General features: G+C 37.4%; 1 protein-coding gene and 1 long non-coding RNA gene across 5 annotated transcripts; one reads left to right on the forward strand and one right to left on the reverse strand.

Annotated features, from left to right (window-relative positions):
• Window positions 1-3,861: 3,861 nt before the first annotated feature.
• p2ry2.1 (purinergic receptor P2Y2, tandem duplicate 1) lies at window positions 3,862-9,229 on the reverse strand. 3 transcript variants are annotated; one of them, XM_016447581.1, is made up of 3 exons: window positions 9,156-9,229; window positions 8,039-8,158; window positions 3,862-5,453 (listed from the first exon to the last, which is right to left on the reverse strand). In XM_016447581.1, the coding sequence occupies exon 3, from the start codon at window positions 5,439-5,441 to the stop codon at window positions 4,434-4,436; it is 1,008 nt and encodes a 335-aa protein (XP_016303067.1). In that variant the 5' UTR covers window positions 5,442-5,453; window positions 8,039-8,158; window positions 9,156-9,229; the 3' UTR covers window positions 3,862-4,433. The 3 variants fall into 3 exon arrangements, with proteins under 3 accessions (XP_016303067.1, XP_016303057.1, XP_016303049.1); XM_016447571.1 differs by lacking the exon at window positions 9,156-9,229 and adding an exon at window positions 8,489-8,533; XM_016447563.1 differs by lacking the exons at window positions 8,039-8,158; window positions 9,156-9,229 and adding an exon at window positions 6,386-6,456.
• Window positions 9,230-9,283: 54 nt separating this feature from the next.
• On the forward strand, window positions 9,284-16,125 carry LOC107658885 (uncharacterized). 2 transcript variants are annotated; one of them, XR_001630849.1, is made up of 3 exons: window positions 9,284-9,662; window positions 12,117-12,214; window positions 15,925-16,125. It is a non-coding gene; the product is annotated as an uncharacterized LOC107658885 (long non-coding RNA). The 2 variants fall into 2 exon arrangements; XR_001630850.1 differs by lacking the exon at window positions 15,925-16,125 and adding an exon at window positions 12,308-12,352.
• The last annotated feature ends 2,842 nt before the right edge of the window (window positions 16,126-18,967 follow it).

Below are 18,967 nucleotides of genomic sequence, written 5' to 3' on the forward strand. Positions count from 1 at the left end.
TCCATACATTGCATATTTTTGTAAGTTACACATTAGACATGATTGTCAACATGCAAAAGAAAAGCAAAGAATAAAGTACGTCACATACTCACATATTTTCAGCAGATTTTTTCAGGAATGTCCCCTCAAGCTCTTCAAACCTGCACAGTTCTGCTCTTCCTCTGCCTGTTCATGCTGGGTTTCTTCATTGTGGGCGGGACTACTCGTGTCAACACGCCTCAAGCCTGCTCACATTGGTCAGTGCATCAGTCAATGGCCTATCAATCACTCCATATGTTTTTTTTTCAAGAAGTTCCACTAGAGGTAAACAGGTTTCCAAAAACGCTTCTGGTTGAGCTGGTTGAGCTATTGGTTTGTCAGCAATAACTCAAATCAGCCTGTGTTTGGAATGGAATGTACTACCAGCTATTTTAATAAGCAATACGTAAACAGATTGCATTATGAACAGTGACGGTGGCACATCTGATTGGGTATCCTGGATGCTACCTCAAAATTTAATTTGCTGCTGGTCTGCTGGTTTGTTGATGGACCAGTTTTACAGACTGTGATGACACGTTTTAACAGTCATCAGCATCACAAAGTTTTTAATATATTCATTTTTTTTTTTATTGTATGTACAATGTACATTTCTAACACTCTATACCAATGCTAGGTATCGCTGCTGTGAGGGTGTTTCTAATACAGTGTGTTTTGGAGTGAAGGTAAACTTGACATTGCTTTTTCTTCTGTCTGCCGTTATCAGTCCCACTCTAGTTCACTATTTTGTCATTTTTCTTTTGCTATTTGACCAAATGGAAACACAAAAAATATATATTTGATGAAGTCTCCCATTTGCCGCTATAGAAGTTTACCCGATGACTTCCTCTACTGAGAAACCCGGAAATGCGAAAAAGGTCCATTTAATTTCACCTCATGAGAAGTAAGTATTTATTTTGATGTGTTGATGTATTAAAATTGTATATTAAGAGAATATTAACATTGATTAATATTATATAGAATATAGAAGCACAGAGCTGTTCAAAATCATGACGTGCCACCAAAGTCTTTTGGTATTTTTGCACAGATAACGCCACAGTATCATATCCACAAACAGAGGCTGGATAGTAGGCCTACTGTGTGCACCACTGAGTTTACTGACACACAGACAAACACAAGTGCTAATAAACAATATATTATTAGTGTTTCTCTTCTGTTGATGCACTGAGCAGCCATATTGGACTCTGAAGTTGGAGTTGTTGAGATTTGAGTCAGAGCTCCAACTTGGGAGACTTTTCCGGTTAAAAGTATATACTGGGAACTCGCAATTATTGGAGTTTCTAACAGCAGCTGCAGTAATTGGCTCTTTTATTTTGAAGGCGGGTCTTCGCCATATTGCGCATTGGATTCTCTCCCATTCATAAAATAATAATAGTGCACCGTCTTTGTTCTGTATATCTAAAGTCTTTGGCGCCACTCACATCGTTTTCCAATTGCATAATGACTTCACCCTAGGCTGGAAGAGCTTGTATAGAAATTTTCTATTATACATTAGGCCTGGTGAACTTTTTGCCTGTGAGGTAATTAGTTTCAGAGATTAGATGTTTGATTCTTCCTTAACATGAGAACATGACGGCGTGGTGCTTCTCGTCCGGTTTACCTCATTGCTTATTTGAAGTAAGTGGTTTACCATCGGGTTTAGGTTTTCTAAACCATGTCCATGACAGAGTCACTGTTTAAGTTAACGTTAGACATTTTGCTTCATTACAGTTAATTGAGCCCGGTCTCATGAAAATGCGTATAAATAGTACGCCAAATAAAAACGAAAACTCGTGGAATTGTTACGAAAAAATGGACTTTGGAGTTTTCGTTTTTATTTGGCGTACTATTTATACGCACTTTCATGAGATCGGGTTGGTTAATTAGATAAGAGTGACAAGAGTCCAGTTGCATAAACTTAGCCTCTACATTAAGACTAAAGAACTAGTCTGCTCAACTAGCAGTTAGCCAAGGGGTAATCAGTCTTGTTTTTTGGATTAAACTTAGACTAAGCTATATTTTCATGTAACCAAATTAAAAAAAATATGACCAGTTTAAAAAAACTAAATTTGATGACTAACTTATTAGGGGCAGTCTGCCCCTAATATTGTTCCAAATTTAGACTAACATACACATATGTGCAAGCAATGCAATGACATAAGTTACAGTATAGGAATGTTTAGCTAATGTAGGGTGATGTAAAGTAAAATGGCCAAAGGTACAAAAGCTAAAAAAAATTTAAAATAAATAAAAATAAAATTGTGTGCTTTATTTACCACCAAATTATACATATAATACTTTAAAGGTACATACAGTATTACCGTCCCAGTGACAGTTCTGCACCTTTATTTCTGAAAGTGCTGGATGGAAAGTAATACTGTAATTACAAATTAAAAAGATGAAAACTTTATCTATTTCTAAAGAAAACATGTTTCGTTTGAAACAGTTCGATTAGACAAAGAAAAAGAATTGAAGAAACACCTGAAATTTCTTAATAAATTGCCAGTTTTTATTTTACAACATCCTGCAAACCAGGATGACAGAAAATGTCAACATTTGCTTAAACCAAAGTAGCACATATATTATTAAACTTCACCCTTATACAACTATCTAATATGATTTCCATCTTTAAAAAGTGCCAGTTTATCATTTCAAACAATACTGCTATTGTATGTTCAGAATGACAGTAACTGACCAGAGAAAAGTCACTGTTCATGTGGTTTAAATTGAAATTGTATTGTATGGTGCTAGCAATGCCAATGTCATGGGTTTAATGTCCCGTGAAAGCATGGACACGGATGATATCACCTCAAGTGTACAGGCTACTTATTTACATAAAGTAGTTATTTATATAACACATTTATTGATTTTCTTGGTATTTAAACCACATGATGTACAGTTTTCTTAATATTTACACATATATCTTCAGACATTTATTTATCGATAGCTTATTTATTGATTCATTTTCTTGTTTTAAGCACAAACATAATTTGTTAGGTTTGTTTAAAACAAGAAAAAGTATATTCTTTAAAACAAGTCTTAATATTTTATCTTTAATACGGTTATGCTCACACACAGTTGGGTTATTTACAGAAGTGACCGCATTCTATAACCAGATCATCTTTAAAGCTGAAGTGTCCCATGTAACTTAAAATACTTTCCTGTCACAGCTTAATAAGCAGAGACATCTACAAGTAAGCCACTCATATGTTTATTTTCTTGAAAACTATAACAGGTCTTGTCCTACACAACAACATATATTCGACCAAGCATAGACAGATTGACTTTATGTGCAGTCTATATCCTATTGCATCCAAAATCCCAATTCTTTTACAACAATTTTATTTATTTTTTTGCTTGTTTTTACTTTGCTGATAAAAGTACATGATTTGATAAGACACAATAACAAATAGATGGATGACAAACAGCCTCTTAGATTTTTTTCTATTATCACTGCAATGAATATAAAACTATAAATCACACAGCCCGTTATTAGTTTAGACACTTTAAACAATTATAGCTCAAAAGAAATGTTATCTATGTTCAACCTCTCCTTTACCATCAATATCATTGTTAATGAATCTATTGACATGCAGTTTTCTCTGATTCAGCAATGCTGTGTTTGAATTGAAGATGAACTTAGTCTTATTTTAATGTTATTTATATAGTATTATAGTATTAACATTATGAATGAACTTTTCTTTTATGTTTTTTTTTATTTATCTATAGTTTTTATTTTAATTTTATTTTAAGTTTTAGTCATTTTATGTTTAAATATTTCTAGCTTCAATTTAGTTTTATTTCAATTCTAGTTTTAAAAAGAAACATTTAATTCCCAAGGTGACATTTCTAATTTCTGTTTAAGTTTTAGAAGTTTTGCATCTAATATTTATTTATTTGTTTCAGCTTTATTTCAGTTTTTAATATTTTTACTTTCAGTTTTAGTTTTAATTGACAATAACAACTGTCTTGACTCGCCGATCTCATCAAAGGCATGTTAAGACAGCTCTATCTGATTTCGTGTCCTGGAACGATATCCTGGAACTGAACCAAATTCCAGTGAGTGTAGTGCTGATACTAACAGTCCTGACACACCTTTTCATAAAAACTTAATTAACCTATATTCCCATGAATCTTCAGGCACAGTGTCAGTTTGCAAGGTTCCTAAACAGAAGCGGAGTTTAGAACTTCGCCACCATTATGCAGCATGAATAGAACGCAGCATGTTCTCTGGTCAAAGAGCAGATATATAGCAATATTGTCCTTCACGTTCTATAAAATTTTACAAGGTCCTTCTATTTATACAACACCAAATGGTTCCTTATTAGGAGCTACTTTTAAGATTTGTTTTTTGTATTCAGACATTTCATCAACATTCAAAAACATTTTACATTACATTTCGTTTTCCTTCAAGCACACTATAAAGAGGTTGAGGGTGATTTCCTATTTTCAGATCTTGATTTACTTCTCTTGTTCTTGATGCTGCTTCTGAAGCCCTGTCCTGCCATGAAGTAAAGGATGGGGTCGATGCAGCTGTTGGCACTGGCCAAAGGTCGCGTGACCTTGTAGGCCATGCTGGCAGCCTCCAGCATCGAGCAGCTCACATGTTTGTCCAGGTAACGGAAGGTGTAGTATATACTGCGGTTCACGTGGAAAGGCAAGAAGCACAACATGAAAGCCAGAAGCACAATTATGATCATCTTCACCGACTTCTGCTTAAAGCGCTGTGACTTTGGACCTCCACCAATACCGGGTTCCTGAAGTTTCTTCACCATCAGGCCGTTGCAGACCAGCACCACCCCAAAAGGTATGACAAAAAGCAGGAACATCACCACCGAGCTGTAAACAATAAAGTCATTGAAGAGCTCCTTGCTTGTGGTGTCATAGCAAACCGTTGATTGTGGTTTCATGTCACTGTTATTATTCATCCTGGAGAAATAAAGAATGGGTGCCTGTAAGATGAGAATGATCACCCATATTCCCACAGAAACCAAACGAGCGCGACGGCCGTTCATCCAGTACAAAGAGCGCACTGGATGACAGACGCCTAAAAACCGGTGCAGACTGATGCAGCTGAGGAAGAGGATGCTCCCGTAGAGGTTTGTGTAGAAGAGAAAGCGAATCAGCTTACACATCAGCTCACCGAACGGCCAGTCGTTCTTATCAGCGTAATAGTAGATGAGGAACGGCAGAGTGAGGACGTAAAGCGTGTCGCAGACGTTGAGGTTGATCATGTAGATGGTGCTGGGCTTCCAGTGTTTGGTTCGGAACAAGATGACGTACATGGCCGTGATGTTCAACCCCAGACCGAACACAAACACCAGAGAGTAACTCACCGGGAGGAGAATGTACTTGAAGTGTTCTTCTATCTTACAGTGATAACGATCGCTGATGTTAGTTGTGGTTGTGTTGTTAAATATTGCCATTCTGATTCAGATCTGTCAGAGAGAAAGACAATGAAATCAATCATATCTGAAGAATAAGATGTGAAATTCAGGACTGAGGGGACAATGTATACAAATTATATACACTGAACAAAAATATAAATGCAACACTTTTGTTTTTGCCCCCATTTTTCATGAGCTGAACTCAAAGATCTAAGACTTTTTCTATGTACACAAAAGGCCTATTTCTCTCAAATATTGTTCACAAATCTGTCTAAATCTGTGTTAGTGAGCACTTCTCCTTTGGTTGCGTTTATAATTTTGTTCAGTGTACATAAAATCTGTCAAACAAGCAATATTTAATAAGTTAAAATTAATGAGATTGATTCATGGATTTATTGATAAATTTATAAACCTAGTTGTGCATTTAAGTTAGAATTTTGATAGACATTTTGTAAAAAAAAACAAAAAAAACAACAGCATGCATTAGCTAGTATATATCAATCAGCATACAAGTGTTTCCAGTTGTTTTTCAAAGCCCAATGCAGAAAATGAGCTTTTAAAGTTGCACTAAATGCTTGTTCTGGTCATCACACACCCCTTACTGTGCTTTCATTAATGACACAGACCAACACATATCGATCAATGCACTGAATAAAGCCATAAAGTAGCTGAGAACTCACTTAGAATTTCCTCAGAACGTCGTTCAATGTTTGTTATAGATCATATCTGCGTCTAATGACATTTGATGTAACAAACTACTGAACAAAAGCTATTAGACATCTCAACAGTTTTATGTTAAGCAGACAGATTGTGACTTTTATGAATTGCATAATTTAGTTGCTCTCTCTTTGGATTGATTTTTTATTTTTTTTTTATATTGACAATCATTTTACAGTGCAAGCTCATTAAAAAACTTAATGATACAAATAGTAATGCATGTTATACTGATGTTAAAGAATCATGCAAAATTAAAAGCAACTCACACAGATACTTTCAGTGGCTCCTTCAGCAACAGATGTGCCTCCTTTCAGTTTGCATACCTACATAGACCTGCTTTACCTCTGCCTGTTTATTCTGCATATATCCGCTGTGGGTGTGTTTACATGCCTCAGCCTGCTCTTATAGGCCACAGCGTCAGCCAATAAATAATATGTCAATCATTCTGGAAGCCTCACACAGCATGACTGCTGGGAGGAAGGTTTATAACAGTCACTTTAAAGGAATAGTTCACACAAAAATTAAAACGTGCTTAAGATGTACTCACCCTCAGGCTAACTCAAAAAATAGATGAGCTTGTTTGTTCATGGGAACAAATTTGGAGAAAGTTAGCATTACTTCACTTGCTCACCAATGGATCCTCTGCTGTGAATGGGTGCCGTCAGAATGAGAGTCCAAATAGCTGTGTTTCGCTTCTAAATGGTGTTTAATCTGTGAATATTTCTCAATATTTCTCAATACTTCAATTCAGATGAGACATCCTTTTCACTGGAGGAAGCAATAGTATGGATTATGGACTCATTTTTAGGAAGCAGCTGTTTGAAGTAAAAAAAAAAACTCTTAATGATTTGTTATTTATAAACAAGCAGCTTTTGACTTCTCAAGATGTTAACTGATGGACTGGAGTGGTGTGGATTACTTGTGGATTATTGTGATGTTTTTATCAGCTGTTTGGACTCTCATTCTGACGGCCCCCATTCACTGCAGAGGATCCATTGGTGAGCAAGTGATGCAATGCTACATTTCTCTAAATCTGTTCTGATGAAGAAACAAACTCATCTACATCTTGGATGGCCTGAGGGTGAGTATTTTCAGCAAATTTTCATTTTGGGCTGAACTTTTCCTTTAACTCATAACGTTGTTGTTATCAGTGCCATATTTCCTGTAACCAAGTTTATTTTAGAGTTCCTGATGGTTGCTCCTGCCTAGTCATTCCAGCACAAACTTATAATTTTCCGTCAGTGTTGATTCATATAAGTCAATGTTGATTCAGATGATGAAACAAACTCATCTACATCTTGGATGGCCTGAGGGTGATTTCCAAAAGATTTTCATTGTTGGGTGAACTATTTCTTTAAGGTTACAACTGAAATCCCATCTGTTTATCAAGATTATGTTTCAGTAATCTATTCAAATCAATAACACTGAAAAAAAACACCATGCTTTGCATTTTAACATGTTTCAGAATAGTGCCCTTGGCGAGAACCCTGCAGAGTTTGGCAAAGGAGAAAGGCGTATGCTAATTATCAATAATTAACGTCTTGCCCAACAGTACAGTGAAGAGAATTTCACACAACCCAAAAGAAACTGGAAATTCATTCGTTCAGGGAATATATGTTCTAAAATATATAGCAATTTTCTTTGAAAAAAAGGATTCTTAGTATTGTGCTGTTGATCATTCTGTTTTAAATGATACTTTTTGTTATGTTCTTCAAATACGTTATCTAAAGTAATCAGGCTGATTTCATATGGGATATACAGTAGCCTGAATAAAACCATAGTTTAGATGTTAACACATGAGGCATGTTGCTTGGTTTCCTGACAAACTGTTTTTATAGTACAAATACAACAAAATATTTGACACACTGACAAAACCTAATGAACTGAATGCAAAAAAAACAGCAAAGCTTTGTACTGACCTGTTCCTCTGTTCCTCTCAGTTTGAATTCATCTGAGACCTTCACAGTTCCAATACAAGGACAAAACAGGCTTCGTCAGATTTACACGAGGTCCGCCATCCTTCCTCTGTGACTCTGTTACTGTGAAGGAAAGAAAGAACGTCAAAGTGTTCAGTTGCTGTCTTACTTGCCTCACAATACTGTATTAATTATTACCCTTAGTAAGCGGAGTTATGAACCTGAGCTAAACTTTATGTGGTCAGTCTCTGCACGTACAACAAATGTTTGGGCACACTTGACTGAATTTATGTTTCTCATGATCTTAAAAACCTTAAAATGTACAAACTTAAGTGGCAGATTATGTATACATTTCTTTAAAAAATAAAATAAAATAAAATATGAGGATGATCAGACGAGTGTTAAGGATAGGCCTACAATCAATAGATGCTTCAAAAGTGTCCCAGGATGCACCTCATATAGTCAGCTGATGTCCAAAGTGCACAGAACTGGCAAAGAAGAAGCTCAAATAGAAGAGAGATTTCATTTGTGTCGCGCATTTTGATCTTTATATAATTCTCAGACTTCCACTGGAGTTATTTCAGGTTTTTCATCACGCTAACATGTAGAAAATAGTCATAATAGAGTCTGAGTAGTAGTTTTGACTGTTCTTTCATTAATTTCTTCATTGTGACAACTAGCCCCAGCCTATTCAGAGAGATTTACATTGTGGGGAAAAAATCAAAAGAATAAAATCACTGTCTGTTAGAAATAAATAGGAGGTATTAGAATCCATTTTATGAGATTCTTAGATCTGATTATTGTTATGCATCATTGTGTCACATCCAGTGAATTTTTAAGTTTAAGGACCTTTATGACACATTCCAAGAAACATCTAATAAATCTTTGAAGGTGTAGCCTCATGTTCAGCCCTGCAGATTTTGTGGCTTTAGATGTCGATGCTACAGATGCGTTAGACATTCCAGAACTGTTCGAATAATTATTTTATGCATTTGATATCTATTTTCTACCAAATTCTACAGTCGATAATTAATTTTGCAACTCTGTCGAAAGTAAATCAAAATTTGTTTTGTTTTCATCCTCTGGATAAAGAATGATTAGGATTGCGAAATGTACGAACTTTACTATGGCAAAGGCCTAGTTAGTGAATAGTAATGAACTCCATTCGCCGTTGGCGCATTCTTGAACTGTCCAATCACATAACTTCATTAATATTCAAATAACCAGCTGACCATTGCCCACGCGCCATCTTAAGCCAATCGGGTTCGCCTAGTGAGCGAACGTGCCGTTACGTAATTAATATTCATGAGCTAAGCCTTCCCCGTAGTAGGGTTCGTCCAGCGGGGTTCGGTGTGTCCGATCCGGGGCGCTGTTGGGCTGGATTTCACGGTTGGAGACTCATCTTTGGAGGCATATTCTCTCTTTCATTACTTTCTTCCCTGATCCGCAGTGTTTGTTGAGCGTCTGCCCGACTGGATCTGCTTCATCATGGCCGTCTGAATTCAGATCCAAATCCCAGTCTGATCCCCTTTTCTCAATCATCCATCCCGATCGCTCTGGGAAGCATTTCTTTGGGATTTTACTTCATTTGTGCCAATGTTCAAACATGCAGCCTCCGCCAAGAAAGGTAAGAAACCAGCGTTGGAACAACGTGTTTTTTTAAATGTGATTTGTTACATTGTCCCGAAGTTGCAACTTTGTATCCAGCCGCGGTTTGTTTTGAAATAATGTATCCGTTTTTATATGTAACGGAAACAACGTTCAAGAGTTTTCTCGAGCGGTGCTGTTTTTATTGTTGTTTTTAAAGCAGCAGCGGTTGCAAATAATCCCGAAATTCATCCGATATTTTTCTAGCGATGATAGATGAGTGTTTCAGGCTGGCTTGTTCTCAGATAACGGTTAAACCGTGCAGCCATGAGAGTCGTCTTGTTGTGTGTGTTTTTCCTCAGATTGGACCGAGTCACCACGCTTTTGTCAAATAGACGGATCACCGATCATTTCTCTCACCCTACAGTCTGACATTTTGTTACACATCTGGCTTAAATGTGTCCAAATGTCATGCACATGTGAGAAAATGCGTTTAAATTCATATATCCTACAGAAAGAGGTTTTACTGTCTCCCTCAGAGGTGACAGCAGAGGTGTTGGGTTTCAAACTCGTGTCCCACAGGCTGTATGGAGGAATGTGAAATATTACCACGCTAAACCATTGTATTCCCATCATTCCGCACACATTTATGCATTCTAATCATCAGAGCATTGCATCAGAGTGTAAAATCCTTAAAGGTGACGTCTGACTTTTTGCAATTGCTTTGTCTTGTGAAGAGAAAGAAGGGAGGCAGATAGCATGTAGCACACGTTTACCCCACAATAACCCTCTTTATTTTCGCTAAACGACGTTTTAAAATGCAAATATTAAACAAAGATGCGTTTGCTCTGGTCGTGTTCACCCTGATAATGTTTCCTCTCTTTTGAATGGGCAATAAATGATGCCTAGCTCTTTCTATAGATATGCAGGACACAGGATAGCCTCCAGTAAATGGTTTGTGTAAATCAGAGGTTAAATGTGAGACTAAAAGGTGCATGTGCTGGTCAGACAGAAAATGTGTCTTTCATACCAAATATCTGATCTGTGTCTGGCATCAGTGTGGATATTTCCATAAAGACCTGAGTAAATGCCTGGAAAATGTGCTGTTTTGTTGTTTTCCTCTGACGCAAATGCTGCTGTGAGTGTTTCCTCCATCTCGGAGTAATAATGCTTCACCTGTACAGCTCAAAGTGTTGACGAGAGCCGTGCAGCCGCTTGACAAACCATGTGTTTTATGGTGTAACGTTGTGTCCTGCCGATGCTGGTAGAGTTGGATGCGGAGCATTCTGTATTATTTTCCGTTCTCCTTGCCTTTAACCTTTTGGGAGTTGTTACAGAACCAATTATCTCCTCACCTGCCAAGTGGAGAACTTCTGTTGTAATTAACAGTTTCTCCCCAGATATTAGTCAACCTGCCCGGGCTCATTGGTCTGGTCCCATTGGGTTTTACTTGCCTGTGTGGGGCAGCTGAGTATCGCACCTTCTTTGTAGCCATGTTTGGTTCAGGTACCAGTACCTGTGATTGAATGCAGACATTGAGGAGATTGTGTTCCTCTTGATTGTTTTAAGTGCATTTAAGAAAATAGTAAACTGAGAATTTACTCACCCTCGGGCCATCCATAATATAGAAGAGTTTGTTTCTTCATCAGAACAGATTTGGATAATTGATTCTAAAGATTATCTTATCAGATTTTCCTGTGGTGTGAGGTGTGTTAAGAGTGACTGAATCTGCTTGGAAGAACATCAGAGGCACCCCGATCGCGAATCGTAAATATTCAACATGTCCCCCCACAATCAGAAATCCTGATGTGTGGGGGGAACATCGCGGCACAGCACACACTATAGGAGCAAAACGGTTAAATCTAGGATTTTTTGTCCTCATGTTTGTGGTCTCTCACATTTTAAAGATCTTATAAGATTTTAAAAAATCTTTTAGTGTGTACCCAGCATTATGGGTTAGACTATTATAGAACTATATCTATCTATATTAGTCTAAACTATAAGATGAGCAGCGTTATATTGTGTAATATAGAATTGTTCAAAGCTAAAGTGTGTTCATTTCAGGTAGCGAGTGTCAAAAAAAAGACTATTTTCAAACAGGTTCCCTGAACACTGCTGGTCAGATTGTCCCGCCCCCAAACTCACGCCATTGGTTGAGCCAATGTTTTGAATGACAGCATGCCAAACTGTGACAGGAAAAAGTTTTAACATCCAAAAATGACCCACTTGAGCTTTAATTATGCTTGTGACAGTGGAGTGACATTCTGTATTTTTTATAGAAGGAATCAAACATAAAACTGTGTCCGTCTGCTGCTTTGATTAGTGGGAATTCTGCTCTTGTTGTTTGGAAGGATTGTAAATTTGTCATCGTGTCTCGTACAGTTGACTGGAGCTGGAAACACAATAATGAGCTCATGTGGGACATTGTGTGTGTTTGTGCAGCTGGCACGCGCCATCCTCTTCCTCACCTCTAATGATGTCTTCTGCTCTTCAGGTAAAAGTGACACAGGAACTGAAGAACACGCATACGGAGCAGCTCGGCCGCCTGCACCTCAAACACCAGACGGAATGTGATTTATTGGAAGATATGAGGTAAGGCACTGCCTAAAACACACACGTATCCTGAAAAATAAACTAATAAAACAGGCCGCAGAAAAAGAGAGTGAATTCTCCCCATTTTTGAAGAACGAACACAGGAGCGGGATGTGAAGAAGGCGTTTCCTTTGGACTTCCTGCTCGCGGGCCAGTCGTTCCCACAGCTGGAAGTCATAACTGTGCTGATTTTCTCTTTTTCCTGTTTTTTCTCTCCTTGTCTTCTCTTAAAAGGGATTGCGGGCTGTTTCAGAACAGGGGAGGGAGTCGTGTTAAAACCGCTGCGTTTGGAATTTATGCACGTCTTGTGCTTGTATGTGTTTGTACATGCTTACAGGTGTTTTAAGAAGATATTTGACAGTGGCACGCCCTCACAAGGGAGCTGAAGACAAAAATTGCAGTGCAATTGTAATCTGCTGCAGAGGCTATTTTGCTGTGTGTTAGTGTTATGGAGTGAAAAGATGTCCAAAAGAGAGCGAGAGAGTGGGTCAGGATGGGCTGAACTCCATGTTTTTACAAGTAATTAGTTGATGGACTGTATGAAAGACTAGTCTAATTTAAGGGTGAATGTGTCCCCAACTACAGGCAGAAAAGAAGACAAAAAATTGTGAGACATGAAAGTCAGTCACGCCGTGAGTCAGCTAACCATCTGGAATCCTGCCGAATGTGCAGTTCCCTAGCTGCTGCTAGCGATGCCTTGTTGTGTCCCGTCACCAATGTTAGTCAGGCTAGACACCATGTTTAAAGGTGATGCTTGTAATTATTTAGGGCGTGAAAATGCTCAGTTTAATGTGCAGGAAGAACTGCCAAGGAAACATTGATCTGCTTTTTGAGGCCTGTCAACTTTGTCTCAACCGATTTTGAATCACTGTTTTCCCCTAATAATGGAAGTCAAAGATGGAAGGGAAGCATGAAAACCCATTTGGAAACTCTGTTTTTAAAGTCTTAAAGGGTTAGTTCACCCAAAAATGAAAATTCTGTCATTAATTACTCACCCTCATGTCGTTCCACACGGTGAGTAATTAATAACAGAATTGTAATTTTTGGGTGAACTAACCCTTTAATTTTTGCAGTATTATTTGATGTCACTAGTGGTGTAGAAACTACACACTTTACCTTCAATTTGATGTGAAAATGAGGCTGTGAGAGACAGAAATGCAGTCCGATTAAGATCTCAGACTGTCCATGTCTAACTTTGAGAAACCATAGTTTCTATGTCCACTTAAAATTAGGAGAAATATATATTTTCTATAGAAGCCTGTTTCCTCTACAGAATAAAAAATAAATAAATAAATTACAAATTTTTATGTTAGTTATGAATTTTTTTTCTTGCAATTCTGACAGAAAACTGCAAGATATAAACTCATAATTACAAAATATGAGCTTGAGATGCTAATTTGCAATTTGCGAGTTTATAAAGCATATTGCAAGAAGTCAGAATTGCGAGAGATAAATTTGCAATTGCAAGTCAAAATTGTGAGATGTAAACTTGCAATTGTAAGATGTAAACTCAGAATTGCGAGGAAAAAAATTCAGAATTCTAAGATAAAAAGTCGCAATTACCTTTTTTATTTTTAATTCTGTTGCGGAAACTGACTTCCATAATTTATAATGTTGACTTTTCAATTAATGCAAAATGGACTGTACTTTCACATAAATTTAAGCCCATTGAGACAAAAGCTCAGCAAACATACAGTTAGCCAAATAAGACTAAACTTACGCTCACATTTACTGGTGTTCGGCGAATTTTCATGGTCTAAATCGAGTCATTTCAATAGGAATGTGCACAGTCGGGAATTTCGCTTGAGGACGAAAGACTTCCCCATGCAGATTTTGCATTGGTTTGAAATTGTTCACGTGAATTTGCATTGACAGTTGATTTCGATTTGAGCTGTTTGTATGTTGTGTAAGGTGGACTAGCATGAGATGAATATTACAGATGCCGAAATTTAATGCCGAACGAGCACCTATTTTCGATTTCGCAAAACCTGTCTGCGAGTGAAAATCGGGGCTAAAATCGTGCAGTGTGAACTCGGCATAATCTTTTGCAACAAGAAATCTCATGGTGTCATATATTATGTTTGCGTGCTTTTTTTCGCTCTCTCAATGTGAAATACATCCATAGATCTGGCCTTTGTCCTCTGTTCTTTTTCTCCATCTGACTCTTGCTGACAAACACATACACAAACATTCTCAAGGTGGTCTAGAGGGATAAATCGATGTCTCGGCCAGGAGTCAAAGAGCCCCATTGATTGAGCTGCTCTTGTGAGTTTGATCTTCCTGTTTACCTACTGGCCCACTAATGCTCTGACCGTAATCTCTCAGATGGGATGAGGGGACGGCCATGTGAGCAGATATGTTATTAACGTAGAACTTTAGAACAGTCACACTCGCATTGTGTCGGATATATTTGGCGGTGAGTTCATAGTGTATTTTGGGAAGTGCTGCTGACTCTTACAGACCAGAACGCTGGAGTCAGTAGTAACTTCAAACATGAAGGGCTCTGCTGTAGTCTGTGTTTTTATTTCTCCTGTTGCTCACATGTTTGCAAATGCGCAGACACTGATGTGAGCATTTGAGTTACTTAACTTGTGTTAACTGTGTTGAGGGAACTTCCTGTCCAATTCTGCCAACAGTAATGGTTCTGGGTGGTTGCTAGGCTTCTCTGAGTTGTTGTCTATTGGTCAAAAAAGTCCAACTTCAAGATACTCCAGTCACTAGATATGGCTCAGGTGAGGTCCCAACTTTTTTTGTCTGCTGGGCAAAAATCAAGGTCTAATTATTTAGAAAAATAATAGCATTAGGGCTGCACTTTTTTCCCCCATTTTTCATCTACTTAATAACAATTGAGATTTCTGTGATTGTTTTTTTTTTTATGTGATTTTAAAAAAGAACAAAAACAAAAAGCTCAATGTTGTTTGCACAATTTGGCCAGAAAATGTTGTGATTTTTAAATATATTTAAATATGACTATATAATAATAATAATAATAATACTTATTGTTATTGTATGTTGTTATAGCTACTTTATTTTCTAAATAAAAACAATGCTAATATTGCATAAGTATATTTTAATATGTATGGCTGTCTTAATTTCTTCATTTTCAAATGTTAAACCATCATGCTTTTACTTTGACAGAAAACCGCTCTGTGCCTTTAAAGCTTCTCTTTTGTTGACAACAGCCGGTTTATAAGTGCTTCTCAATGCAAATTTGAGAAGTTTAGTGCATGTTGCAATTTCAAATACACATTATAAGCACATGTAAATATGAGTTCAAGTGGTGCAGAGTTTACTGTGAGCTGATCTGAAACACTGAAGACACTGGATCATGAGATGCTCATGTGTAAATGAACACCGTGCAGCACATCACTCTGAATGAAACACACAGCGTATATATTTATTTAAATACATCACACCCTTTGCGATCTGGTAATCAAGCCATATTGCGATTTCATTTTTATTTTGCTTAATTGTTCAGCCCTAAATAACACGCCTCTCCTATTCACATGACTTGAGGAATCATTCATATCCATAGCACAAATTGTGTGGGATAAATTATTTGCACAGGGCAGCGGTTGAGCGACTAGGTCTAAATCAGAGATGCCCTGACACTGCCGACAGGAAGACATGGGAGGGAGCTGAGGGATTGTGGGAAATAGATGAGGAATCCTGTGTGATATTTAAGAGTTGAAAAAGAGTTGTTGTTTCAGAAACTGATGGATGGAGCAGATGAAATAGAAGGAAAAAGCAAAGCAGACGAGGAGAAATAGTTGCTTTGAGGGAGCAGCTTTGTGTATGAGACACATAATGAGTTCCATCAAGACTCTTCTGGCTGGATCTGTTTGTTTCATTGTGAACCCGCGAGGCAGTATGACGACTATACTGTTTTTCTAGAAAACGCTATGAGTGTGCAGGCCTGCTTTATGTTATTTACATGTGAGAGTGGTGAAGAGCCATGGAATAATGTCTGTCCTTAATCAAGATGAGGAAAACCTTGTTATGAAAAAGACATCTGATATGATCATTATGAATTAATAATTCATATGAATTATTAATAATAAATGTTTAAGAATATTTTTTGTGTCCAAGTTCCTAATACAAAGTAAATAATCATGCGAAATGTTGAAATGATGTATGTTTTACTGTTTAATTTACTGGATTATATATATATATATATATATATATATGTATATGTATATGTATATATATATATATATGTATATGTATATGTATATATATATATATATATGTGTTATTATTTAATATAGAAGCCATTTTTGCTTTGCATTCCCAGTAAAAATAGCTAAATAGTAGTAATAGTAATAGTAAATTGTGACATATAGACTGATGTAAAATTTGGTTGTTGTAGGCTCTTGTTATGTTGGGTTCTCACAGGGTTTTCTGAATCAGATCTGACCTGAGCGTTAACTCTATCATCCAAATGCACAGAAATCATGCTCTCCATCATTCTTTAATGAATGAGCTTTTCTTACAACCATCGTCATACACACAAGTGCACAACTCTCAAAGGCTTTAATGAAATTGAGTCGGCCTGCCTCCCGAATCTCAAGGCTAATTTGATGAGAGAGGTATTTCATGAAAAGCCTTTTCATTCTTTCAACAGCATTCTCAAACACCGAAATGCATCTGCTCGCTGACTTCAGACCAGCTCGAGTCTCGATCTGTGTCACACGTGGACAATAAATGATACGTAGTGTGAATGTTTCAGGTTGGTCTAGGTAGACATGAGATTAAAGTGATCGTTTTAGATGCATGCAAAAAGGGAAATTCTGTCATAATTTACTTCCCCTCATGTCACCTGTATGACTTTCTTTCATCTGCAGAAAGACAATAAAAGAAATGAAGATATTTTTAATGATGTTTCAGTTTTTTTTCTGTCCTTGCAATGAAAGGACATAATTTTCCCAAAAATGAAAATTAGCCTGTGGTTTTACTCACCCTCGAGGCATCCTAGGTGTATATGACTTTCTTCTTTCAGACGTATACAGTCGGAATTATATTAAAAATTGTCCTGGCTCTTCCAAGCTCTATCATTGCAGTGGGCGGGTGTTTCTGTTCAACAGTCCAAAAGATGTCGAATAAAGCGCATGCATCCATAATAAAACGTGCCTCACACGGCTCCGGGGGGTGAATAAAGGCCTCCTGTAGCGAATCCATGCGTTTTTGTAAGAAAAATATCCATATTTCAAACATAATAAACACTTTTCTCACACTTCATCTAACTGTCAAAAGCATAAGTTGTCCCGGCGGATGACATAGGACGTCGGCGTTGCATGATTAGTGACGAATGCTGAGCGAGAACAAAACAAAATGCCGGTCACGAATTAGAAGTACAAACCGTTCATTTTGTAAAGAAAAATGTCGGAGGATTTCGATATAATCCAAGAGACGACTGGTTTTCCTTTGCTAAAGTAAGGAAACTTTGCTTCCTTTGCTCCTGTAAACACACTCGTGAGACTAGCATATCTCAGAGGCGCGCGCGTGACGCATACGTCCTACGTCATCCGCTGGAACGCCTTCCGCGTATACGATAGGGTGACCATATTTTAGTTTTTCAAAAAGAGGACAGTGAGGGGGCGGGATTCATGGGCGGGGCTTCGCCTAACGGTATACGTAGCAAGGGGTTTTTTTTTTTTTTTTGTTTGTTTGTTTATTTTGTTTTTATAATAAATAAACAGAAAACAAGTAGAAAGAATAGAAAAAGAATAGGGAATGCTAGTGTTAGAGGGTCATTAGTGAATAAGAATAAAGCAAGTCAATAGAACAGAAAAAGAATAGATAATGTTGCAAAAATGCAAGTGTTAGAAGGTCACTTTATAATAAATAAAAATAAAATAAGTAGAAAGAATAGAGAATGCTAGTGTTAGAGGCTCTTCTTTCTTTATAAATAAAACAAGGGTCAAGTTTTTTAATAAAAAAAAGGAGATAAAATTAGAAGTAGCATTAGAATAGTGAGTGCTAAAGTTAGAGGGTCAAATGAAGATGAAAGAGGTGTGTTTTCAGCCGTTTCTTGAAAATATTAAGGACTCAGCTGCTTGGATTGAGCTGGGCAGGTCATTCCACCAGGAGGGAACAGTTAATGTAGAAGTCCATGAAAGTTTTATCATAGGTAGAATGCAAAATGTTTCAATACAAGCATTTCAGTCAAATGTAATTTATGCAATATTTCAAACCTTTAACCCATTTGGGAAAATCAACCCATGGCAACAGTTTAAAAGGAGCCCAATTCTGTGGAAAAACGTGGACTTGGCAACCCTGCATCCAACAAGAGCTGCAGGAGTCAGCTTTGACTGATCACAGGTCGAGAATAAGGAGAGATGACTGACAAGACCATGCTGGAGTATTTGCTGCTCAGCAGATGCTGAGCTCATTGACAAATATCTGATCTTGTAAGATGTGTTCCCTTTACACACGCAAGATTAAGAAAACAGCCAAATCCCGGACATTTTGGGCAATTAAGAAATCCCGGTCGGATGCATTTTTGTAGGTTCATAAAGAGGACATGTCCGAGGAAAAGAGGACGTATGGTCACCCTAGTATACGACAATCAGCAGAAGTGAGAGAAAAGTGTTTATTAAGTTTGAAATATGGATATTTTTCTTACAAAAACACATGGATTCGCTACAGGAGGCATTGATTCACCCCCCGGAGCTGTGTGAGGCATGCTTTATTATGGATGACTGTGCTTTATTTGACGACTTGTGGACTGTTCAACTGCAACACCCGCTGACC

Source organism: Sinocyclocheilus anshuiensis, unplaced genomic scaffold (assembly GCF_001515605.1).
Source record: "Sinocyclocheilus anshuiensis isolate Anshui unplaced genomic scaffold, SAMN03320099.WGS_v1.1 scaffold1010, whole genome shotgun sequence".
Classification (NCBI taxonomy): Eukaryota; Metazoa; Chordata; class Actinopteri; order Cypriniformes; family Cyprinidae; genus Sinocyclocheilus; species Sinocyclocheilus anshuiensis.

Bases quoted from the DNA above. Each gene is read 5' to 3' on its own strand.
- p2ry2.1 (XM_016447581.1), bottom strand. From the start codon at position 5,441: ATGGCAATATTTAACAACACAACCACAACTAACATCAGCGATCGTTAT.